Source organism: Mobula birostris, chromosome 2, assembly GCF_030028105.1.
Source record: "Mobula birostris isolate sMobBir1 chromosome 2, sMobBir1.hap1, whole genome shotgun sequence".
Lineage (NCBI taxonomy): Eukaryota > Metazoa > Chordata > Chondrichthyes > Myliobatiformes > Myliobatidae > Mobula > Mobula birostris.
The window spans coordinates 112,928,788-112,955,877 of record NC_092371.1 but is presented as its reverse complement, the minus strand read 5'-3'; the positions used below and the strand labels follow the sequence as shown (position 1 = coordinate 112,955,877).

Sequence of the window (27,090 nt, the reverse complement as noted above, 5' to 3'; positions counted from 1 at the left end):
TCTCTTGAAAACCATGGCTCTCTCAAACTTTTAACCTTTACTTTCATCCTAACAGGAACATAAAGATTCTGTACTCTCAAAATTTCACCTTTAAATGACTTCCATTTCTCTATTACATTATTCCCATAAAACAAGTTGTCCCAATCCACTCATTCTAAATCTTTTTGCATCTCCTCAAAGTTAGCTTTTCTGCAATCAAAAATCTCAACCCTGGGTCCAGACCTATCCTTCTCCATAATTATATTGAAAATAATAGCATTGTGATCACCGGACCCGAAGTGCTCCCCAACAAGTATCTCTGTCACCTAACCGATCTCATTTCCTAACAGGAGATCCAACACTGCCCCTTCTCTAGTTGGTACCTCTATGTATTGCTGCAAAAAACTATCCTGCACACATTTTACAAACTCCAAACCATCCAGCCCTTTTACAGTATGGGCTTCCCAGTCTATGTGTGGAAAATTAAAATCTCCCACAATCACAACCTTGTGCTTACTACAAATATCTGCTATCTCCTTACAAATTTGCTCCTCCAATTCTCGCTCCCCATTTGGTGGTCTATAATACTACCCCATAAGAGTTATTACACCTTTCCCATTTCTCAGTTCCACCGAAATAGCTTCCCTAGATGAGCCCTCTAATCCATCCTGCCAGACCACCGCTGTAATATTTTCTCTGACAAGCAATGCAACACTTCCCCCTCTTGTTCCTCCAATTCTAACACACCTGAAGCAATTAAATCCAAGAATATTTAGTTGCCAATCACATCCCTCCTGTAACCATGTTTCACTAATATCTACCACGTCATACTTCCAGGTATCAATCCATGCTTTAAGCTCCTCCACCTTTCTTATAATGCTCCTAGCATTAAAATAAATGCATTTAAGAAATTTTCCACTTCTTACTCTCTGTTTATCACTAACGGTGCAAACAAGTTTACTATTTTCTTTTTCTTCCTTCTTCCCTACATCTGTTCCTACACTCTGGTTCCCTTCTCCCCTCATATCTAGTTTAAATCCACCGGAGCCTCTCTAGCAAATCTACCTGCAAGAATATTTGTCCCCCTCCAGTTCAGATGTAGACTGCCCCGTCGGAACAGATCCCACCTTCCCTGGAAAACTGCCCAATTATCTATAAATCTGAAGCCCTCCCTCCTGCACCATGTCTTCAGCCACGTGTTGGGCTGTGCTATCTTACTATTTCTAAACCTGCCTACACGTGGCACTGGTAGCAATCCTGAGATTGCTATTCTGGAGGTCCTGTCCTTTAACTTGGCACCTAACCCCCTAAACTCACCTTTCAGGACCTCCTCACTCTTCCTACCCGTGTCATTGGTCCCTACATGGACCACGACATCCGGCTGCTCACCCTCCCTCTTGAGAATACTGAGGACTCGATCCAAGATATCGCGGACCTTGGCACCAGGGAGGCAACAGACCATCCGGGACTCTCGATCTCTTCCACAGAACCTTTTATCTGTCCCCTTAACTATTGAAACCCCTATCACTACTGGTCTCCTCTTTTCCCTCCTTCCCTTCTGAGTTGAGGGTTCCATCTCGGTGCCAGAGACACAACCTCTGCAACTTGTCCCTGGTAGGTCATCCCTATCAACAGTATCCAAAACAATGTACTTATTATTGGTGGGAACGGCCACAGGGGTGCTCTGCGCATTCTGTCTATTCCCTTTCCCTCTCCTGACAGTCACCCAGCTACCTGTCTCCTGACCCTTAGGGGTGACTATCTCCCTGTAACTCCTCTCTATTTCTGCCTCTGCCTCACTCCATCAGCATTCCTATGATTAGTCATTCTCTTGAATTCCATCTTGTAACTGTGTCCTCCAAGAAACAGAGCCCATCTCTGCATTTGTGCTGTTCAGTTAGCGGGACGCCTTTCTGTGGATTAAAAATGGACACTAGTGATTGATGATCAGTAATGAGGGTAAACTCTCTCCCAGACAAGTACTGGTTGAAATGTTCTACACCCCAAATCAGACTTAAGGCCTCTTTACCATTCTGTGTGTATTTTTTTCTCTGCATCTGTAAGCCAGTGTCTGCAAAGGCTATGGACCATTCACTTTCATCATGCACAACATGTGACATGACTGCACCATTACCATAAGGTGAGGCATCACAGGCAAGCTTCACTGGATGATGTGGATCATAATGTGTGAGTACAGTCTCTGACATCACCATTTCCTTTCCCTTTTTGAAAACCACCCCACACTGCTTTGTCCATTGCTATTTCTTCCCGATCTGTAGAAATTAGTTCAAGGGGTAGAGTACAGTAGCCAAATTTAGCGGGACAAGTCCTAAAAAGGACTGCAACTGTGACATGTCCTTTGGCCTTGGGGCATCCACCACTGCTTGAATTTTCTCTGCACGCTTGTGTAATCCTTGTGCATCAATGGTGTGACCCCAGCAAGTGATGCTTGGTTTACAGAATTCACAATTATTGCATCGTGCTCTAAGGCCACAAGACTTTAATCTTTTTAACACCGTCTTGAGATTTTGGAGATGGTCTTTGTCATCCTCATAGGTAACAATGGTAACTGAGCATCTGAGCAACCTTGCAGTACCTGGTCTATAGCTTTCTGCCAGAGGGCAGGTGCAGATTCTGCTCCAAAAAATAAACCTATTATAGCAATAAAGCCCTTTGTGAATGTTTATGGTGAGAAGCACTTTGGACTCTTCTTCCACTTCCATCTGTAAGTCCACTCTGCTGAAGAGTTTCCCTTCATAAAAGTTTGCAAAGCTACCCTCTATGCTGGGCAGAGTGTATTGATCTACTTTCAGTACTGGGTTGATGGTGACCTTATAATCACCACAGAACCTCACAGACCTACTCTTCTTAACTAGTGAGACCACTAGTGTTACCCATGGGCTCCATTAAACCTTGGAAGAAGTTCCTTCCACCTCCATGTGGTCCAGCTCACTGACCACCTTATCAAAGATGGTACAGTATAAGGAACTGAATGGGCTTTGCAGAACTTGGGTGTGGCATTTTCATTTAACTCTATGTTATCCTTGTTGGCTAGAAGAAACTACAGTTTACAAATAGACTGTACTTGATTTGATGACTCAAGGGCAGGGAATGCAGATAAATGTTGGTTGTAACCCTGGACAAGAACCAGTAAGAAGGTGATCCAGCTAGGTCAGGTGGCCTTGAGCCAATAGAATGGCGATCCACCAGTTCAACTGACAGGGAACATGAGAAGAGTCAGCAGCTCCAAATACGTAGGGGCGATAACTCTCCAACAATCAGAGACCAACCATTGCAGATAAGGAGGACCCCACAGACACGTGGAGATCAGGACTACGAGGAATGCCTGGCCAGCATAGACAACTTTCCCGAGTAATACCTTTTCTCTTCATTCACTGATCATGGAGGGCCAGAGATTCTAGTGCGGTGCCCAGAGGTAGCTGGTTTGTGAACCCACATGCTTTTAGTTGAGGCAATAAAGGTTCCTTGTTGGTAAATACAGATTCTCTGTGCCTCACTGATCATTATTACTTGGACTGATTCTTATAAGACCCTTAATACGTTTGAGTTTTTCAGTGCCATCCTTGGACACTTCTGTGGTTTCACCCAGTCTTTCTTAAGTCACTTTCAGTTGACTCTACTCCAGGGGATGTGATATTTGCATGGATGGATCTCCAATCAAGTTGTAGTTGTCTCTGCAAATCACGGCCCCACATTAGTGGCCCACCTGTTTTTTACCACATACAAGTCCAATGTGGCTTGTTGGTTGTTGTATTTCACTGTTATGAATGTCATTCCCACCCACAGGAGTTATCGTTTCTTCACTATAAGTTCTCAGTTGGATTTCTGTAGGCTACAGTTCAGTATCTTTTGAAATGCCTTTCAAACACATTTTGTGGAATGGCTAAAATAGCTGAACCAGTATCTAATTCCATTTAAATTAATTTGCCATTCACTTTTGGTAAACGCTCCTACGTATTGATTGTCTCTTGCTAGTTTTCACATCATAGATCTCAAGGTTACTCAGTCTTGTGTCACTCTTATCATTATCAGATTTTTCATCAGTAGCATGCCAATTAGTGCTCTTTTTGAAACTACAACTTGACTTTTTATCTTTTTCTCTTCCCTGTGCAGTCCATTAATTTTTCTCTGCCTGACATGCTCTATATATGTATCCTACTTTGTTGCATTTTCTGAAAGTTTCACCTTTAAACCTGCAGTGGTCTGGTACATGAGCCCCTGCCATGATGGTAACACAATTTCTTCAACCAGGCTGGTTTCTGATTACATGTTGTAGTTTTGTTCACGCTCACTTTCATTCCTGACTGCATCTCACTTTCATCTCTGTCTGCCTTTTCCACTGATACAGCTATCTCAACTGTTCTTTTAAATGTGAGTTGTGCTTCCGTTAGGAGCCATTTTGAATGCTTTCTTGTAAGATTCCATAAACTAAACGATATCTCAGTGCATCATTACTGAACTGACAATGCTCAGACAACTTGTTCAATTCAGACACGTGCACTAGAATGGACTCCCCTTCTTTTTGATTCTGCTTATGGAAGCTAAAGTGCTCTGCCATCAACAATGGTTCCAGCTCTCAATGTGTCTGTATTACTTGCATGATACCAACAAAGCTCATTTCGGTTGGATTGCTTGGAGTACAGTAGTCAAACTTCTAAGCAAACTGTATGCCTTTCCACTCATTGCACTCAGCAGAACTGGCTCTCATCTTTCTTTAGCTTCAAAATACTGCTCAATTCACTCAGTATACAATATCCAGTTATCTCTTGTGCAATTGAATATGTCTATCTTCCTAATGTAGCCATTTCTACTTTTTAAAAATTTATTATTATTACAAGATATAGGAGTAGAATTAGTCCATTTGGCACATCGAGTCTGCTCTGCCATTTTATCATGGCTGATCCATTTTCCCTATCAGCCTCAATCTCCTGCCTTCTCCCTGACTAATCTACAGGGGCGCAATTGAGAGCATCCTGACTGGCTGCATCACTGCCTGGTATGAGAACTCTGCAGAGAGTGGTGCGGACAGCCCGGCGTATCTGTAGATGTGAACTTTCCATGATTCAGGGCATTTTACAAGGACAAGTGTGTAAAAAGGGCCCGAAGGATCATTGGGGACCCAAGTCACCCCAACCACAAACTGTTCCAGCTGCTACCATCCTGGAAATGGTGCCGCAGCATAAAAGCCAGGACCAACAGGCTCTGGGACAGCTTCTTCCACCAGGCCATCAGACGGATTAACTCATGCTGATACAACTGTATTTCCATGTTATATTGACTATCGCGTTGTACATACTATTTATTATAAATTGCACGTTTAGACGGAGACGTAACGTAAAGAGTTTTTACTCGTCGTGTATATGAAGGATGTAAGTAATGACGTCAATTTAAATCCAATTCAATTCAAACAACATAGGTGGGTGGAGAACACTGGAGGGAAGTTGATGGGAGTGTGGGGAGAATAAAATGGGTGTAGTGTAAATAGGTCAGCACACACTAGATAGGCCGAAGGACCTGTATACGTTGCCTGTAAGTGCAAGAGGACTGCGGCGACAGTCAAAGGCACATGACATAGCCGCACACCCGTGCCAGACCTCCAGGAACTATAAATGGGATGAGCTGGGGAGTACTCTGGGGCACAGCGGGACAGCTTGGCGCTGGGCCGAGATCGGATTATTTCGGCTCCAGGTTCCTGGCGCTGGGCCGGGCCAGGACGGGACCATTTCGGCTCCACGGTTCATGAATGCGTATGCGACACTGAGCAAAGTAATAAACTGCCGTGGGCGGAAGGTCAGCGAGAGGAACACCGGAACCCGGAAACTTCTGCGGGAGCAGGGATTCATTCGTCCGCGAAGAGAGGGACGTCTGTGGAAGCTTCGACTCTACGGTGCAGAGGTTTGTCTCTCCTGGTTGGCGGGATACTGAGAAGAGTGTGCAATCAGAAATTAACGCATTAGAGGAACTTCTCCGAACTCCACTGTTTACATTATCAATGTCTCACATCGCTTCCTTAATTTGATTAACAATTACTGTATTGTCAAACATCTCTGCGTGTTCATAAAGGCTTATTTGTAACCCGCGTGTTGGGGTCTTCTCAGAGATGGCGAGGTTTGAGACATCAGGTGTTCAAGGTGCTTTTCCTCTCGGGTAGCGAAGTCCCTCGTGAACTTTGCATCGTTGTTGAGTATGTGGTTTCTCCTATAGCTTTTCTTTTAAAGTTGCGAACTAGTCCAGATAAGGAAACGTTGATCAGAGCAGAAAAACCCCAGAATACTTTATTTTCTTTTAAACAGTTTATTAAAACCTGGCCACGTTGCCACAAACAATATTATACAAATACAAGACACGCGCGCACACACACACACACCCCTCCGGAGGATCTCAGTTCAATTCTGATGAAGGGTTCCCCTTCTCCCTCCCCCCAACTCTGGCATCTTCCCTCTTCCTTTCCTGTCCCGAAGAAGGGTCTCGGCCCGAAACGTCGACAGTTTACTCTTTTCCATAGACGCTGCCAGACCTGCTGAGTTCCACCAGCATTTTGTCTAATGTCTTGTGTTGTGCTGCGGAATCTCTAGTGTTTATAAAGACAAGCATTACCAAAGATGTCATGTCATATAAAATTACCGAAGGGAAGGTGTTATATTTTGTTTTGCAAACTATCGTATTTTAATAGCATCTCCGTGTACCTTGCACAAGTTAACACCAAATGATAGCTAGAAACTATAATTGGCCCACCGGTGGCCAATCTAATTTGAAGTTGCCTTTTACCTTTATAGAACACATATCTCAAAAACTAGATAGTTTTAGACAGAACGTGTTACATTGACTGTTCAGGTTATCCTCCAACTTTTGCAAGGATTCCTCTGCAACACTTCAACCCTTAACTGTACCTGCTTCTCTCTCACTTAATTGTAATTTAAAATTGCAAATGAGGGAATTTAATTAACGTAATCTTTCCCTTTTAATTGAGCCGTCTTCTGTCCTGAATGACTGATAGAAATATTTGACGTCACAGCAGACGTTTTAATAGAGGAACTTTTTAGAAAAAAACTTATCAGCTATCGAAAACTTACGAAATGTTTCTACAAACATACATGTCTGCATGGGTCTGATAAGGACAGAGTAAGCCGCGCTGGAATCGCCCTGTTATTTATGCGATGGCTAGTGTCTTTTGCGACTTTGTCGAACAGTACGGGTCCAGGCAAAAATGCATCAGTATTTTCTTTGCAGTTTTTACAGGCTATTTGGGAAGTTCAGCTCTGACACATTATCCCGGGATAGGAATTTCAGTTAACATTTTGGTCGGTTTTCCATTCTTGCAGCGGACGCTTTACAAAGCTGTGCTTAATGCGGTTTTTAAAAACGGCTTTCAGTGTCTTGTTCCTGCCGTGTTAAATTTTGACTGTTCGTGCGACTTGCAGTATCTGTTATCAATTGAGTTTGCGTGCTTCTCATTCAATATTAATGTTATCTTGCCGATTTTTTTTTCCTTCCCAACTTAGCTCTGTCTCAAACAATATATAGGTTGCAGATCTGGTGCAAAGATAAGACCAAGCAGATTATTGTTATGCCAATTGCGAAGTTCATGGTCTAACTACTGTATAGTAACACATTCAAAATGCTGGAAGAACTCAGCAGGTCAGGCAGCATCTGTGGAAGTGAATAAACAGTCGACGTATTGGGCTGAGACCCTTCTTCAGGAGGGGAAAGGAAGGTGACAGAATAAAATGGTGGGGGGAGGGGAAGGAGGATAGCTGGAAGGTGATGGGTGAAGCCAGGTGGGCAGAGAAGATAAAGAGCTGGAGGAGAAAGAATCTGATAGGAGAGGAGTGTGGACCATAGGAAAAAGGGAATGAGAAGAGGATGGGGGGGGGGGGTAAAGTAATAGGCAGGTGAGAAGAGTTCAGAGTCCGGAGTGGGGAATAGAAGAAGAGGGGAGGGGGGATTTTTTTTTACTGGCGAGGTGAAATTTATATTCATGCCATCAGGTTGGAGGGTACCCAGATGGGATACAAGGTGTTGCTCTGGCACCCTGAGGGTGGCCTCATCTTGGCACAAGAGGAGGCCATGGACTGACATGTTGGAATGGGAAAGCGAATTGGAATTAAACTGTTTGGCCACCGGGAAGTTCTGTTTTTGGAGGATGGAGTGGAGGTGCTCAATGAAGCTGTCCCCCAATTTAAGACAAGCCTTCGTGGTCTCACCAATGCAGAGGAGGCTGCACTGGGAGCACCGGACACAATATATAACGCCAGCAGATTCGCAGGTGAAGTGTTGCCTCGCATGTAAGGACTGTTTGGGGCCCTGAATGGAGCTGAAGGAGGGTGTGAACCGGCGGGTATAGGTGTACTAAGCTCTTCCTTTACTCTCTGTATACCCATGACTGTGTCACCACCCACAGCTCCAATCTGCTAATTAAATTTGCTGATGACACTACACTGATTAGCCTAATCTCAAATAATAATGAGGCAGCCTACAGAGAGGAAGTCATCACCCTGATACAGTGGTGTCAAGAAAACAACCTTTCCCTCAACTTTGCAAAAACAAAGGAGCTAGTTGTGGACTACAGGAGGAATGGAGACAGGCTAACCCCTATTGACATCAATGGATCTGGGGTTGAGAGGGTGAACAGCTTTAAATTCCTCAGCATAAACATCACCGAGGATCTCATGTGGTCTGTACATACTGGCTGTGTAGTGTAAAAGGCACAACAGTGCCTCTTTCAGCTCAGACAGTTGAAGAAGTTTGGTATGGGTCCCCAAATCCTAAGAACTTTTTATAGGGGCACAATTGACTGGCTGCATCACTGCCTGGTATGGGAACTGTACTTCTCTCAATCGCAGGACTCTGCAGAGAGTGGTGCGGACAGCCCAGCGCATCCGTAGATGGGAACTTCCCACTATTCAGGACATTACAAAGACTGGTGTGGAAAAAAGGCTCAAATGATCATTGAGGGCCTAAATCACCCCAACCACAAACCGTTCCAGCTGCTACCATCCTGGAAATGGTGCCGCAGCATAAAAGCCAGGACCAACAGGCTCCGGGACAGCTTCTTCCACCAGACCATCAGACTGATTAATTCATGCTGATACAACTGTATTTCTATGTTATATTGACTATCCAGTTGTACATACTATTTATTGTACACGTTTGTACATTGTACATTTAGGCTGAGATGTGACAAAGATTTTTAGTCCTCGTGTATATGAAGGATGTAAACAATGAAGTCAATTCAATTCACTTAGGCTGGTAACAGGGATAATTATCAGGAGTGAGATTAGTGGGGAGGGATGAATGGATAAGGACAGAGGGAGCGAGAGTGGAGGAAGTAAAGACGTGTTTGGTCAGATCCCTTTGGAGACGGTGGAGCTTGTGGAGGGTGATGTGTTGGATGTAGAGGCTCATGGGGTGGTAGTGGAGGACAAGAGGAACTATCACTGTTAAGGCAGCAGGAAGATGGGGTGAGTGTGGATGTGCGGGAAATGGAATCAGAACCAGCTTTATTATCACCAGCATGTGACCTGAAATTTGTTAACTTGGCAGCAGCAGTTCAATGCAATACATAATCTAGCAGAGAGAAAAATAATAATAAATAAAACAAAAAATAGTAATAAATAAGTAAATCAATTATGTATGTTGAATAGATTTTAAAAAGTGGAAAAACAGAAATACTGTATATTTTTTTTTAAAGTGAGGTAGTACTAAGATGTGGTGGAGGAAGGGAAACCCTTTTCTTTGTAGAAAGGGGACATTTCTGATGTCCTGGTAAGGACAGCCACATCCTGAGAACTGATGCATGGAAATGAAGGAACTGAGAAAAAGTAATTGCATTTTTACAGGAGACAGGACGGGAAGAGGTCTAGTCATGATAACCGTAGGAATCAGTAGGTTTATAAAAGATGTCGGTCAACAGTTTGCCTCCGGAGATGGAGGTAGTGGGATCGCAAAAGGTAAGGGAGGTGTCAGAAATGGGCCAAGTGAATATCAGCCAATCCATCTGTCTTTGTTTAATATAGGAATAATGTGAATGTAAATCTCTTATCACCCAGTTCTCCCAGTTACCCTGATGGTTTTGCCCTTACTCACTGGAATTTAAAAGAATTGGGGGTGGGGGGGTGGGGTGGTGGAGTCTCATTGAAACCTATCAAATGTTGAAAGGCCTAGATAGATTGGACGTGGAGAGGATGTGGGAGAGTCTAGGACTAGTGGGTACAACTTCAGAATAGAGGGATGTCCCTTTAGAACGGAGATGAGGAATTTCTTTAGCCATTGAGTAGTGAATCTGTGGAATTCATTGCTAGAGGTAGCAGTGGAGGCCAAGTCGTTAGGTGTACTTAAGGTTGTGACAAAAAACCAAGTTATCAGAAGATTGATGCTGATGAGAGAGATAAGGGAGACAAATGGAGAAATGTTCAAAATGTTAATGAGAGAGGAGAGAGATAACAAAAAGAGACACAATTCAGAGTATTGACAGACCGGTTGCTTTGAAGCTGAACTGTTTGAAGTTTGATGGACAGGTGATACCCCAGCAGGGGGATAAAAAGAACAGGTTTGCTAAGGCACGACACACCCCACAAGATCACAAGATAACGAGACCCTGGAAGAGCAGTGTGCCCCCACAAGTTGGTGGGAGTTTGGAGGTTTGGTTCGAGGGAATCGACCATAGAATGACAGGGTGAAAAGGTACGATCGGCGGGAACTTGGTGTGTGTGTCCGCCCTTGCCTGGGTGCCGGGTTCACTGCGGAAGAATGGTCGTATCCGGAACGGAGGGGTCACAGTTGGTGACCACAGTGGGATAGAAGACATAAAAGGGTCCACCCGAAAGCCAACTGCGAAGAACATCAAAGGTCTGCTTGAATCAAAATTTGCATTTCTCTCTCTCTCTCTCTCTTTCTCTCTCTCCAACAGCACAACAGCGATTACTGCGAACTGTACTAAGCTGAACTGATCATTTTACCCCTAGACTGAGATAGAGCTTGATTGATTCCTATTATCCTAGTTCTGTGTACATGTGTGTTTTATCATTGCTAACCTGTGGCATTTATATCCTTACGATTAGAGTACTGTGTTACTTATTTCTTTCATAAAACTTTATTAGTTTCTGTTAAACCAGACTCCAACTAGTGGTCCATTTCTGCTGGTTTGGCAACCCAGTTACGGGGTACGTAACAAGGTGCACAGGTCCTTGAATAGTCAGGGCATGAAAGTTCACGGGGAGAAAGTAGGAGATTAGGATTGAGAGGGAAATGAATTGCAAAGGAGGATATATCCTAATTAGAACATAGACCATAGAATACAGAATAGTACAGCACAGTACAGGCCCTTCGGCCCACAATGTTGTGCCGACCCTCAAACCCTGCCTCCCATATAAGTCCCCACCTTAAATTTCTCCATAGTAGTCTAGTAGTCTCTTAAACTTCACTAGTGTATCCGCCTCCACCACTGACTCAGGCAGTGCATTCCACGCACCAACCGCTCTCTGAGTAAAAAACCTTTCTCTAATATCCCCCTTGAACTTCCCACCCCTTACCTTAAAGCCATGTCCTCTTGTATTGAGCAGTGGTGGCCTGGGGAAGAAGCGCTGGCTATCCACTCTATCTATTCCTCTTAATATCTTGTACACCTCTATCATGTCTCCCCTCATTCTCCTTCTCTCCAGAGAGTAAAGCCTGAGCTCCCTTAATCTCTGATCATAATGCATACTTTCTAAACCAGGCAGCATCCTGGTAAATCTCCTCTGTACCCTTTCCAATGCTTCCACATTCTTCCTATAGTGAGGTGACCAGAACTGGACACAGTACTCCAAGTGTGGACTAACCAGAGTTTTATAGAGCTGCATCATTACATCGCGACTCTTAAACTCTATCCCTCGACTTATGAAAGCTAACACCCCATAATCTTTCTTAACTACCCCATCCACCTGTGAGGCAACTTTCAGGGATCATGTACCCCCAGATCCCTCTGCTCCTCCACACTACCAAGTATCCTGCCATTTACTTTGTACTCTGCCTTGGAGTTTGTCCTTCCAAAGTGTACCACCTCACACTTCTCGGGGTTGAACTCCATCTGCCACTTCTCAGCCCACTTCTGCATCCTATCAATATCTCTCTGCAATCTTTGACAATCCTCTACACTATCCACAATGCCACCAACCTTTGTGTTGTCTGCAAACTTGCCAACCCACCCTTCTACCCCCACATCCAGGTCTTTAATAAAAATCACGAAAGGTAGAGGTCCCAGAACTGATCCTTGTGCGACACCACTAGTCACATCCCTCCAATCCGAATGTACTCCCTCCACCACGACCCTCTGCTTTCTGCAGGTGAGCCAATTCTGAATCCATCTAGCCAAACTTCCCTGGATCCCAAGCCTTCTGACATTCTGAATAAGCCTACCGTGTGGAACCTTGTCAAATGCCTTACTAAAATCCATGTAGATCACATCCACTACACTACCCTCATCTATATGCCTGGTCACCTCCTCAAAGAACTCTATCAGGCTTGTTAGACACAATCTGCCCTTCACAAAGCCATGCTAACTGTCCCTGATCAAACCATGATTCTCTAAATGTCCGTGGATCCTATCTCTAAGAATCTTTTCCAACAGCTTTCCCACCACAGACGTAAGGCTCACTGGTCTATAATTACCCGGACTATTCCTACTACCTTTTTTGAACAAGGGGACAACATTCGCCTCCCTCCAATCCTCTGGTACCATTCCCGTGGACAACGAGGACATGAAGATCCTAGCCAGAGGCTGAGCAATCTCTTTCCTCGCCTCCTGGAGCAGCCTGAGGAATATTCCGTCAGGCCCTGGGAACTTACCCGTCCTAATGTATCTTAACAACTCCAACACCTCCTCTCCCTTAATATCAACATGCTCCAGAACATTAACCTCACTCATGTTGTCCTCACCATCATCAAGTTCCCTCTCATTGGTGAATACCGAAGAGAAGAATTCATTAAGGATCTCGCTCACTTCCACTGCCTCCAGGCACATCTTCCCACCTTTATCTCTAATCAGTCCTACCTTCACCCCGTCAACATTTTGTTCTTCACATAATTGAAGAATGCCTTGGGGTTTTCCTTTACCCTACTCACCAAGGCCTTCTCATGTCCCCTTCTTGCTCTTCTCAGCCCCTTCTTAAGCTCCTTTCTTGCTTCCCTATATTCCTCAATAGACCCATCTGATTCTTGCTTCCTAAACCTCATGTATGCTGCCTTCTTCCACCTGACTAGATTTTCCACCTCACTTGTCACCCATGGTTCCTTCACCCTACCATTCTTTATCTTCCTCACTGGGACAAATTTATCCCTAACATCCTGCACGAGATCTCTAAGCATCGACCACATGCCCATAGTACATTTGCACAAGTACGTGTGTGCACAGGTGCATGGACAGCATCACAGGCACGTAGCATCATATAGCTGCATGCACACACAGTATATTTAGTCTTAACAAGAAAGAACACAATTGCAACAAGAAAAAAGTCAATTTTCATTCAAAGTTATCACTGTGTTGCTAAACCAGTGATTAGGGTTGTGCCAGTTGGTTCATAGAAATATAGAAACATAGAAAACCTACAGCACAATACAGGCCTTGCGGTCCACAAAGCTGTGCCAAACATGTCCTTACCTTAGGACTACCTAGGCTTACCCATAGCCCTCTATTTTTCTAATCTCCATGTATCCATCCAGGAGTCTCTTAAAAGATCCTGTCATATCTGCCTCCACCACTGTCACCGACCGCCCATTCCACGCACTCACCATTCTCGGCGTAAAAAACTTACTCCTGACATCTCCTCTGTACCTGCTTCCAAGCACCTTAAAACTGTGTCTTCTCGCGCTAGCCATTTCAGCCCTGGGAAAAAGCCTCTATCCACACGTTTAAAGCCTCTCATCATCTTGTACACCTCTATCAAGTCACCTCTCATCCTCCGTCGCTACAAGGAAAAAGGGCTGAGTTCACTCATCCTATTCTCATAAGGCATGCTCCCCAATCCAGGCAACATCCTTGTAAATCTCCTCTGCACCCTTTCTATGGTTTCCACTTTCTTCCCATAGTGAGGCAACCAGAACAGAGTACAGTATTCCAAGTGGGGTCTGACCAGGGTCCTACATAGCTGCAACATTACCTCTCAGCTCCTAAACTCAATCCTACGATTGATGAAGGCCAATGCACTGTATGCTTTCTTAACCACAGAATCAACCTGCTGTCATGGTCCGGTCCGTGAAGTCCGTATTCCGGTTCACGATCCGGTCCATGGAGCCTTGCTCCAGGTTTTCCTGTCTACCCCATTTCTGTTCTTGTTGAGCTCTAATTGAGGCAGCTGTTGCTCATTGGGGCTGGCTGTATAAATACCTTCAGAGACCAGGGCGTGGCTGCTGGATTGTTCTTGCCCTTACTCCTTGTATCCCTTCCTTTGCCTTCTGTTTCCTCCCCTGAAGCCTTGCCGGTAACTCTCACCTCGCCTGAAGTTCTGTCTTGCCTTGCATTGCCTGAAGCCTTGCCTTGTCTTGCTGTCTTGTCCTGGAGTCACCCCATACCTAGCTCCCTTCCTGTCCCTTGCCTCCGGCAGGTAAGCCAGACCATCTTGCCATTACCTGCAGTTGGTTCTGTCCCTTCCTGTCCCTTGCCTCCATCGGGTAACCCAGACCGTCTTGCCATTATCTGCGGTTGGCTCTGTCCCTTCCTGTCCCATGCCTCCGTCGGGTGGTGATCCGTGCCCTGCCCAGGAGTACCGCGCCCTGCCCAGGAGGAGCTTGCCTAGCCTCAAGCCTGAAGACTCCAGCCTCCTGCCTAGCCTCAAGCCTGAAGACTCCAGCCTCCTGCCTAGCCTCAAGCCTGAAGACTCCAGCCTCCTGCCTAGCCTCAAGCCTGAAGACTCCAGCCTCCTGCCTAGCCTCAAACCTGGACTTCAGCCTCCTGCCTAGCCTCAAGCCTGAAGACTCCAGCCTCCTGCCTAGCCTCAAGCCTGAAGACTCCAGCCTCCTGCCTAGCCTCAAACCTGAAGACTCCATCCTCCTGCCTAGCCTCAAACCTGAAGACTGTAGCCTCCTGCCTCCTGCCAAGCCTTGCCTCTAGCCTCCTGCCTAGCCTCAAGCCTGAAGACTCCAGCCTCCTGCCTAGCCTCAAACCTGGACTTCAGCCTCCTGCCTGGCCTCAAGCCTGAAGACTCTAGCCTCCTGCCTAGCCTCAAACCTGAAGACTTCAGCTTCCTGCCTAGCCTCAAGCCTGAAGACTGACATCTCCTCTGTACCTACTTCCAAGCACCTTAAAACTGTGCCCTCTCATGCTAGCCAATTCAGCCCTGGGAAAAAGTGTCTATCCACACGTTCAAAGCCTCTCATCATCTTATACTGTACACCTCTATCAGGTCACCTCTCATCCTCCGTTGCTCCAAGGAAAAAAAGCTGAGTTCACTCAAACTATTGTCATAAGGCATGCTCCCCAATCCAAGCAACATCCTTATAAATCTCCTCTGCACCCTTTCTATGGTTTCCACTTCCTTCCCATAGTGAGGCGACCAGAACAGAGTACTGTATTCCAAGTGGGGTCTGACCAGGGTCCTATTACCTCTCATTACCTCTCAGCTCCTAAACTCAATCCTACGATTGATGAAGGCCAATGCACTGTATGCTTTCTTAACCACAGAATCAACCTGCTGTCATGGTCCGGTTTGTGAAGTCCGTATTCCGGTTCACGATCCGGTCCATCGACCCTTGCTCCAGGTTTTCCTGTCTATCCCATTTCTGTTCTTGTTGAGCTCTAATTGAGGCAGCTGATGCTTGTTGGGGCTGGCTGTATAAATACCTTCAGAGACCATTCTGCTCCTATATTTTATGGTCTTAAGGTCTTTCCTGTTAAACTGCCAGCCTTCCCTTTTATGTAGATCAGGTTTATTCATCCTGCCTTCTCATCTGTTAATGTAGCAAATGCTTCCCTTCTAACTCCTTCCCCCGCTTTGAACAATGAAGACAATATGATTGCTAATGTTTCCTAGGCCTGTCACAGGGGTAATCTTTTTCTATTCCTGTTACCTCAGGGTTGCTTGTTAACACAGACATCTTTCCTTCCCTTCCTGTTGGCAGTGGCCCTAGACCAGGGGTTCCCAACCTTTTTCATGCCATGGACTCCTCCCATTAACTGAGGGGTCCGTGGATCTCAGGTTGAAAACCCTTGGACATCAGTCTCCGGGTAATGAGAGGATTCAAGGAGTTTCAAGTTGAGAGTAAATGTGTTCCCCCTAAGAAAAATGATTGGATTGACAAAACTAGAGCATTTGGATTAGAAGGTGCTCGGAGAGTATCATCAGATATCTTAAAAAAAAACACCAGCTTATACCAGTCACCAAATGCCTAACACTGCAGCAAACATCAAAGTTTAGGAAGTGTAGAGTAGAAAGTACAAATGTAAGAAATAAAATTGGGAAGTAGAGGAAGAATATGAAAAATTACTGTTGTCAAATTATAGCCTCCTGCACAGAATTACAGAACCTGGCCTCCTCTGCACTGAAGAAGACAAATGTAGACTGGGTGATTGTTCCCTGGAGCTCCTTCATGCAGAGCGTAGGAATGACCTTGAACTTGCTGTTGACCTGATCTGATCTTACTATGTCATTTCCTGCACTGCCACACCAACATCCAATGCAAGCTCAAGAAACATCACCTCGAGCCTTCCAGACTTGATATTGAATTTGCGGTAACTTTAGATATGCTCCATCTTTCAGTCTGAATAACAACCAAGATGAGGCAACCCTGTGTCTGGAGGAACAACTCCTTATATTCCGTCTGGGTAGCTTCCAACCTGATGGCATGAATATCAATTTCTCTTCCCGCTACAAAAATTCTTCCCTCCCCCCTCCTCTTGTATTCCCCACTCTGGCATCCTACCCCTTCTCACCTGCCTATCACCACCCCTGGGCCCCCTCTGCCTTCCCTTTCTCTTATGGTCCACTCTCCTCTCCTATCAGATTCCTTCCTCTCCAGCCCTTTACCTTTCCTACGCACCTGGCTTCACCATCACCTTCTAGCTAGTCTCCGTTCCCTCCCCCCATCTTTTCATTCTGGCATTTCCCCCTTCCTTTCCAGCCCTGAAGAGGGGTCTCAGCCCGAAGTGTCAACTGTTTATTCATTTCTATCGATGCTGCCTGACCTGCTGAGTTCCTCCAGCATTTTGCACGTGTTGCTCTGGATTTCCAGCATCTGCAGACTTTCTCATGTATATAGCCACCATATTTTTGTCTGTCTGCCTTCTTTCTTTCCTTCTCTGTGCATGCTCTGGCCTGCTGGACATGTCGCTGTATACCAGAACCATATTGGCAACATATTACATAGGCCTAGCAGCTTAACTTTATCTCACCTACCTTGGAGAAATTTTACAGGATTTGTGAGCAGGGAAACAGGTTCACCAAATCTGTGCTAACCACCAAGTAATATTTTCATTAATCCTGCACCAGCCCAATGTTGTTCACCTAGGTCATTCTACGGTCTGCGTGAAGGAGCTCCAGGGAACGATCACCCAGTCTACATTTGTCTTCTTCAGTGCAGAGGAGGCCATTTTGTGAACACTGAATTATCCTGGGCTGGAAGGAGCACAAGTACATTACTGTTTTGCCTGGAAGGAGTGTTTGTGTTCTTGGTTTGTGGGAAGAAAAGAGGTAGAAGGACAAACTTGATATCTCTTGTAATTGCATAGAAAATGCCACATATTGATAGGGAGGGATAAGAGCAGATGACAGAGCCATGAACAGAGTGATTCCTGTGAAATTTTGAAAGGGGAAGGGTCTAATAGTGGAATCTTATTGGAGCTTGTGGAAATTGCCAAAGATGACCTGTTGAATGCTCAGGCTGTTGGCATTGATGGCAAGTACTAGGGAACCTCTGTCTCCTGTTCTTGTTCTGCCTGAGGGAGAACGGGTGAGAACAAAGTTGGGGGAAATCAACAAGGCTCGGTCAAGGGCTCTGCAGGGGAATGTCGTGATTCAGGATGAAGGAAGACAATTCAGAGTCATTTATGTGAAGATTGTTATCACTGGAGCAAGTTTAGCCTGCTTGGACAGTCCGTCTATCTTGCCATTTGCAAGTTGTTACACAGACTAGAAATATTAATGTATCATAGAATATATAGCATGAAAATGGGTCCTTCTGACTAGTCCTGCTCTCCTAATCCTAGTTGCCCATGTTTGGCCCATAACCCTCCAAGCCTCTCTCCTCCGTGCACCTATCCAAACCCCTCTTCAGGGTTGCAATTGAACCTACCTCAACTGCTTCCGCAGGCAGCGCATTCCAGCTACTCACTATTCTCTGTGTAAATAAGTTACACAGAAGTTTGTTTGTTTTTTTGTTGTGTCCTATGCCACTGCTGTAACTTTCCTCGTACGTGGTTCCCCACTACGTCAGAGAGGCGTGGAGGGAAATCATCCGCTAACCGGAGAAACTCCGGATGTGACATACCTTTCCTTTTCCATATGACATGGGCAGTTGTGGTCTTTCCATCACCGTGGTTGTTCTGGCAAATGTTTCTACAGAAGTGGTTTGCCATTCTCTTCTGAGAGAAGTGGAAGGAGTTTTAAATCTCTTTGCTCGTATATGTATCCTGGGGGAAAGACCCCTCATGTTTTTATAACCTTCTGCGGTCATCCCTCATTCTCCTACTCTGCAGGGAATAAAAATCCAACATGGTCAACCTTTCACCGTAACTCGGGCAGAATCGTTGCGCGCCTGAATATACTAATACTATCGATGATTCTCATGATCAGTGTTAACCAAGGTAATAAACACAAGCGACATTCCATACCTACACTGTGTAGCCCAGAATGAACTTGTGGTGCAGCGATGACTTAATATCAATAACGATAAACATAATACTTCCTTCAGAATGTTCCTACTAAATGTTTACCAACACTGAGGAAGCTTAAGGCTCACAGATATTGCTGCTTCAAGGGCAAATAAAGAGTGGATGGCGATGGATGTCTTTCTACCGTGTTTGCTCCGAGTTGAAATCCAAAATAATCTGCACAGGAATGCAGTATACAGTGATGTAAACAGTTTATGAATAGAAAGTGATGTTTGTACAAAACTAATGGTGCCTGTAGAGGCAGAATAGTCTATGAGAGCACTACTTTTGATGTAGTGTGTGTGGATTTTAAAAAGACTTTTGAGGTCCAACATGACAGGTTGTTTAAATAAAATAAAGACCATTGGAGCCGGTGGGGTGTAGCAGATTGGATCCAAAGTTGACTCAGCGACAGGAAGCAAGAGAAAATGGTTGACACTTTTTATTACTGCTAGTGAAGTTCCATGGAACTCAGTCCTCAGGCCCTTACATATTATAGATCAGTTGTTTCGTGCGGCAGGCACAGTGACATGATAGAGCAATGACAAGATAAAAGCTTTATACGACAGGGAGACTCAAAGTTCAAAGTATATTTATTATCAAAGTCTGGATGCAGTATACAATCCTGAGATTTATCTTCCTGCAGACAGCCACAAAACGCCATGAAACCCTTTCAAAGAAAACATCAAACACCCACTGCACAAAAAAAAGAACAAATCACATAAATGGCAAAAAAAAACAAGGGAAAAACACAATGGAATATTAAACATCAAACCACAGAGTCCTTGAAACAGTCCAGGATTGTTCAGTTTAGTTCGGTTCAGTTTAGTGCTGTGTCCTCCATTGACTGCACAGTCAGCCCGCCCTAGAAAATCGCGCAAAATTGCAATAAAAAAAAGAGTAACCAGAAACACATAACATGAACTGCAGAGTCCTGAAAGTACGAGTCCAAACTGAAAACTGTGCTGATTACACCTTCCCCAAGACTCCTGCACCTTCCTCTGGCAGCAGCAAGTGAGAGGGAGACTGGACAAACGCAGCAAGATGGAGATTCAAAGATTCAGACTGTGCTGAACACCTGCTTGCCTTCTGCTCTCGTCCTCGTTGTTGTTAATCTTGCTCGGCGGGTCGGTCGAGAATTGGAGCCAATCGTGGGTTCACACTCTGACATTACACCGCACCCTCTGTTCTCAACCTCGCCGAATTCCCTAGGACATAGCGAAAGCGCCAGATTGCTCAGTCGGCCCCAACACACATGATGAAAGTGTAAATTACAGGCTCCAGTTGCACACAGATTAGTGGTAGAAGTGTATTTAAAAGAAAAAGATGTGGAGAGTTTGGCAGCAGAGTAGCAAATGAGATTTAGTCTGGAAAAGAGAAGTGTGAGTGAGTGAGTGCACTGAGGAAATGCACTGAGGTGCCCAGTGAGGCAATACGTGGAGGAACAGAATGGATGTCCACACATCCTTAGAAGTATCATGGCAGGTTGAAAGGGTGGTTAATGCGAATGCTGGAAGTGTTCAGTTCTATGAGCTGAGATGGCTGAAAGGCTGTGGCAGAACTTGAGGATGCTGAAACAGTTTTCCAATGACCTGCTTTTGTTTGGTGTGTTTGCTGTCATTCAGTGCTTTCATAAATGCACCATAATCAAGTGAATGGTGCTGTTGTTTGAAGTAATTTCACCCCACATTAGGGGCACAGTAAGTTAGTGGGCTAATAGCTATGTGTATTTTGGAGCATGCATTGAGGTTGTTGTGTAATGAAAGGAATGTACCACTTCACAAGCAACCTTTCCACCTAGCACTTGCCCCAACTATGAGGGAGTCTGCGGCGACCATATTGGCTTTATCAATTGCTTCAGAAGGCACAGAATGGAAGCAGGCTGTCCTTGATGCTAAGTGACTGCCCGTGAAGTCGGGCTGATTTCGCTCGCTCTCCCGCTATGTTCGATCCTCCCTCCGCGGCACTGAGGCTGTGAGACTGTCCTGGCTGCTGTGCTTCGTGTCTGCGTGCTTTGTGGCGATTTGACCCACTGATATGATGAACTGAGACCAAGGCTTTGGGCCTGCTCTGGAGTTTTGGATCTAAGGACTCAATTTGTTTCGGAATGCTGTTGCTCACTTCCTTTGCTTGCATGATTTGTGATTTTTCTCTGCACGTTGTGTATGGGTCTTTTTTTTTAATTGGGTTCTTTCAGATTTCTTGCTTTGTGGCTGCAAAGCAAACAAATCTCAATGTGTATAATTTATATATACTTTGATAATAAAAGTAAAAGCACTTTGAAGGAATAACAATACCTTGACCGGTGGTCCAGAACTAAAAAATATTAAATAGATAATTATTAAATAGGGCATTAAATAAAATCTAGTCAGTAACTGGAGCCACAGATCAATTAGATTGTTGAACGAATGAATTCATGTTTCAGATTTGCAATTTATTATTGGATTGCTTTTATTCTTGTTGTAATTCTGATTCTTGCAGGGAATATTTATGCTGTGGTATGCTTTCCCTCTCCCCCCTCCAGGTCATGGATAACATCCAGGTTGCTGTGATTGGAGCCGGTGTAATCGGATTGTCCACTGCGTTGTGTGTTGCCAAGGCTGTGCCTAACTGCTCTGTCACTGTGATTGCAGAGGAGTTCTCTCCATACACAACCAGCGATTTGGCTGCGGGAGTCCTTAGCCCTCGCTTCTCTCCCGGTGAGTTCACAAGGAATGACTCCAAGCCGCTGGGTTTTGGTGCAAAGTAATTGATGGGAATTAAGAAATGGTAGATTTCTTAGGAACTGAATAAACTGTGTGGTTGCATAAGGGAACAGCAACCACAAATTACATCCGTGTACTACCTTGAACATCTAGAGAAAAAAAATTCCAGAGCAGAAGGGGGCTGCTGAATAAAATTTAACACTAGGCTATCTAAGCAAGTATTAGGAAAGGTGGATCAGGTATATTATCACTGGCATATGTCATGAAATTTGTTATTTTGTGACAGTAGTAGAGTGCAATACATAAAATGAAAACTGAAAATTACAATAGGAAATGTATATTAAAAATTAAATAAGTAGTGTAGTAAGACAGCAAAATAACAAAAAAAATTGAGGTCGTGTTCATGGATTCATTGTCCTTTCAGAAATCTGATGGTGGAGGAAGGAAAAAGCTTTTCCTGAAACATTGAGTGTGTGTCTTCAAGCTCCCATACCTCCTCCTTGATGGTAGCATGAGAAGAGGGCATGTACTGGGAGATGGTGGATATCATCTTTTTGAGGCATCACTTTTTGGAGGTGTCCTCGATGCTGAGGAGGCCAGTGTCCATGATGGAGCTGACTGAGTTTGCAACTTCCTGCAGCTTTTTCCAATCTCGTGAAGTGGCTCCTCCGTTCCAGACGGTGATGCAACCAGTTAGAATGCTCTCCACTGTACGTCTGTAGAAATTCGCGAGTCTTCGGTGACATACCAAAACTCCTCAGGCTCCAAAAGAAATATAGCCGCTGTTGTGCCTTCTTTCTAATTGCATCGTTATATTGGGTGCAGGTTAGATCCTCGGAGATGCTGACATCCAGGAATTTGGAACTGCTGACCCTTTCCACTTCTGATCCCTCAATGAGTTCCTTTGATTTCCACTTCTTGAAGGCCACGATCAATTCCTCGGTCTTACTGATTTTGAGGCAAGGCTGATTGAAGAGCCAGTGAGATTGCTGTAGATCCATAGTGGGGATGGGCAAATAGCAGCAGATTCAGGCAGGAGTTGATTCTGGCCATGACCAACCTGTCAAAACACTTCATCAAAGTAGACGCTAGGGCAACTGGGCAATAGTCATTAAGGCATCTTGCCCTTCTCTCCTTGGGCACCGGTATGATTGTCACCCATCTGAAGCAGATAGGAACCTCTGACTGCCGCAGTGAGAGATACAAAATGTAATTGAACGCTCCTGCCAGTTGGTTGCAGGGATTCGCACAGGTGTAGTTTTATTCTCAACTTTCAAAATGTGCATAAAAGGCATTGAGCTGATCTGAGAGTGGATCATCACAGCCGTTCATGATGTTAAGTTTTGCCTTGTAGGGAGTAATGGCCTGCAAACCCTGTCAGAGCTCATTTGCATCAATTCCGTCTCTAACTTCAATTGGAGTTATTTTATTTTTGCCCGTAAGATAGCCTACCATAGGTTGTACCTGGACTTCTTGTAGTTCTGGATTACCAGTATTGAATGCCACAGATCTAAATCCCAGCAGATTCCGAATCTCCTGGTTCATCCACGGCTTTTGTTTTGAGTATGTTGGGTATGTTCTCGGAAGCACGCACTCATCCATACAGGTCTTGATGAAGTTGGTGACATCTGTGGTGTATTCATTCAGATCCAAAGATGAATCCATGAATATTTCCAGTCCACCAAACTCAAAGCAGTTCTGTAAGTGCTGTTCTGCCTTCCTTGACCTTTCACCTCACCACTTGTGCTGCGGTCCTTGGTCTCTGCCTGTACGCTGGGAGCAGAAGTACAGCCGTGTGATCAGACTTGGCAAAGTGCCGCCGTGGGACAGCCCGGTAAGCGTTCTTGATGGTGGTGCAACAGTGGTCAAGTGTGTTGGCTCCTCTGGTTGCACAGGTGATACACTGGTGGTAGTTGTTTGGAGACTTCCTCAAGCTGGCCTGCAATGATAAGGGTGGCAGCAGGGGGTGCTGTTTTGTGACTGCTGATCACGGTGCTCAGCTCCTCCAGTGCCTGCCTGGCACTGGCCAGGGATGGAACATACACTGCTACCAGGACAATGGCGGAAAAGATCCTCTGCAGATAAAATGGACGACACTTGACCACTTGGTGTTCCAGGCCGGGTGAGACAGAACCAGCATGTCTGTGCACCACGATGATGGCCTGTCTGTTATCATGACTGGTAGCCTGATTGGGGGTTTCAGAGGCATTGGAACAAAGGTGACATGGGACTGAAATCCCAGAACTTTGGGTCACCACAGCCGAAGGCGTGGGAATGGAAGTCAGATTGCTTAAGATGCCAGAATTGATCTCAGAAGATTATTGGAAGGGAGGAACAGACAAGGCCATGGGAGGGTTAGTCTATATAAATCAGATGATGAGAGAACATGGCCGCTCTGAAAGGAGACATTCGGAAGGGCTGGCGTGTTGGGAGTGCGCCACCCGGGAGAGTGTGCCTTGTGGCTGCACGTCACCCATGGGTGAGCAGCGTCTCTGGCCACCAGGGACAAATTTACAACGGCAAGTGAAGTGCAGAGCCCAAGTAATCACATTTCAGAGTAATTAACTGCCTGGGAAACTTGTCCAGGTTCCGTGGTTTTAAAGAGGACTCATGCTCCTGTAAGCCTCGTGTACCAGATCTACTTCCGACAAGGAAAGAGATAGAACTGGGAAACTGAGCTGATGACAGAAGACAAAGATCGTGTTCTTACATTTTCTCGTGACCTTAGAAGGAGACCATTCAGCCCATCAAGACTGTGCAGCTCTCAGAGCAATCCTATTTCTCCCCTTCCAACACCTATTTCTCTGCTACCTACCCACCACGGTAGCATGGTGGTTAGTGCGACGCTGTTACAGCTTGGGGCGTTTCAGAGTTTGGAGTTCAATTCCGGTGCTGGTCCGTAGGGAGTCCTCGCGGTGCAATGTGTGGCTTTTCCTCTGGTGCTCCAGTTTCCTCCCACAAGTCCAAAGACGTATCAGGTAGGCTAGTTGGTCATTGTAAATTGTCCTGTGATTAGGTTGGGGTTAATTGGGATAGACAGTCAATGTGCCTAAATTAAATGAAATCATCTGCAATGCAAGGAGGATGTTGTTGCAAAGATACAAGGTAATAATCCAGCAACTTGACTTTAGTTCTAGACCTGTAGATTTTAAGACTATTGGATATTACTCTTATTAACACTCAAGCACACTTTTCTGTTTTTTTTGCATGTTATGCAATAATGCAATTTCCTAGGGAGCTCTGCAAGTTTAAATGGAGTTAGGAAACATGCAAGTTCTTTGGACCCCGACTTTGGCAAACCTATCCACTTTCCTGACACAAGCATTCTGGATCCCATCACTGATTCTGGCTGTACACCTGACCCATAATCGTAACTCCCTTACGCAGCACACTGTGAACCCTCAGCTCTCACCACACATCTCGTGTACCTTCCAGACCCCCAGCTGTCATTTATGAGTGACGAGTAAGCTAGCAAGGCTTCTGAACTTTGGATGCCAGATTAATCGTGGTTTTATTGTATTGAATAATTCACAAATAACGTTACTGAATAGACTGTTTACAAACATTAAGCCTTAACTTTATTTCTCTGGTCTTATTTGCCTTGCTGGTTTATATCTAACTGTACCTACCATGTACCCAATGAACTTTGCATTCATTTTCGCCTTTCACCCTGTCATAAGATGTTAAAATGAAAATCAGATGCCATTGGCAAGTAAGTTTAGCCAGTCCAAGACATTGCATAATCTAGTGAAAACTGTTGCCTTTTGAAACTTGCATTTCCACTTCTATAGTATTCCAACACAAAGTGGTTAGTTTTACATTCATTAATGAAGAATATCTATTTTCGAAAAGCCTAGGCTTTGTCATGATGGCAAGATGATCAGAATTTGCTGTTTATTATGTTTCTGATAATTCTGCTGTCTGCGTTGGTTCGCGATATAACTGGTTTTCCATTTTAAGGTTATAGAGTACAGAAACAGGCCATTCAGCCCATCGCCCGTGCTGACCAAGATTCCCATTTACCTATATGCCTCTGAACCATTCCTATCCACGTACCTGTCCAAATGCCTTTTAAACATTGCTAATGTATCTGCCTCTGGCAGCTCATTCCATATACAGGTATCCCCCACTTTTCAAACATTCGCTTTACGAAACCTCACTGTTACAAAAGACCTACATTAGTTATCTGTTTTTGCTAGCAGAAGGTGCTTTCACTGTTAGGAAAAAGCAGCACGCGCCCTGAGCAGCCGCTGTCCCCCGGATTCGGAACTGCATTCTCACCGGCATTGCTTAAACATGTGCCTGTGAGCAGCCGTTAGCAAGATGAGTTCTAAGGAATCGGAAAAGCCTAAAGGAGCTCGTAAGGGTGTTACACTTAGCATAAAACTAGACATAATTAAGCATTTTGATCGTGGTGAACGATGTAAGGACAAAGTGCGTTTGGCTTGTGGAAGTTGACGAAGATGATGTTGAAGAGATTTTGGCATCCCATGACCAAGAACTGATAGATGAAGAGCTGATGCAGTTGGAAGAGGAAAGGATAACAATCGAAACCGAATGCAGTAGCGAAGGGACCAAAAGTGAAGTCATCCAGGAACTGAACGTGAAGCAACTGCATGAGATTTTCGCTGCAATTGACAACGATGATTGCAGAAAAGTACGACTTTTATTTTGAAAGGGTACGTCGGTTTAGGGCATATTTGCAAGATGGTTTGAGTGCTTACAAAGAACTATATGATAGAAAAATGTGCGAGGCTAAGCAGTCAAGCAAGCCTTCCACATCAGCCACAGCAGATGATGAACCTCGACCTTCAACATCGAGGCAGGCAGACATAGAAGATGACCTGCCTGCCCTAATGGAAAGAGACGACGATAAGATGACACCCCAGTGTCTCACCACCCCAGCCCCTGGGCCACGGACCGATACATTGCTGTGGAGAATGCAGCGGTAGCTGGGACGCACCCTGCACATCTTTAAGAAAAAAGCCGAAATAAACAAGCTAATTAATTAGGTGCCGCCCGGCACGTAAAAGTCGGCCCAGATCAGAGGCAACGCAATCGGCAATCGCCTCTAATCTGGGCTGACATTTACATGCCGGGCAGCACCTAATTAATTAGCTTGTTTATTTCGGCTTTTTTCTTAAAGATGCGTTGGGTGCGTCCCAGCTACCGCTGCATTCTTCGTGGATTGGTATTGGTCGCTGCCCAAGGGGTGGGAGCCACTGCACCACCCCAGCCTCCAACGACTCAGCCTAACATACCATCATCAGTGTGCTCAATGTCTTCCTGATTCCCGTAAGTGATACTACACTGTACATACATTATTTCTACTTTATATAGGCTGTGTATTTTTATGTGTTATTTGATATGATTTGGCAGCTTCATAGCTTAAAGGTTACTGGAGAGACAAGAGAGTGTTTCTGCTGAGAGCGCTTGCGTGAGATTTTCGCTACGGAGAACAGTGCGGCAATGATTGTAGAGAAGTATTTCTACTTTATATAGGCTGTGTATTTATCATATCATTCCTGCTTTTACTATATGTTACTG

General features: G+C 44.9%; 1 protein-coding gene across 2 annotated transcripts in view; it reads left to right on the top strand.

Annotated features, from left to right (window-relative positions):
* The first annotated feature begins 5,459 nt into the window (after positions 1-5,459).
* The window catches only part of ddo (D-aspartate oxidase), a 70,603-nt gene continuing 48,972 nt past the window's right edge, over positions 5,460-27,090 (top strand). The window contains exons 1-2 of one of the 2 annotated variants that reach the window (XM_072246445.1): positions 5,460-5,895; positions 21,363-21,537. In XM_072246445.1, the coding sequence (XP_072102546.1) occupies positions 5,740-5,895; positions 21,363-21,537 (331 nt within the window). In that variant the 5' untranslated portion in view covers positions 5,460-5,739. Of the gene's footprint in view, positions 5,896-21,362; positions 21,538-27,090 lie in introns of those variants that run through there. The other variant, XM_072246455.1, reaches the window with a different exon arrangement.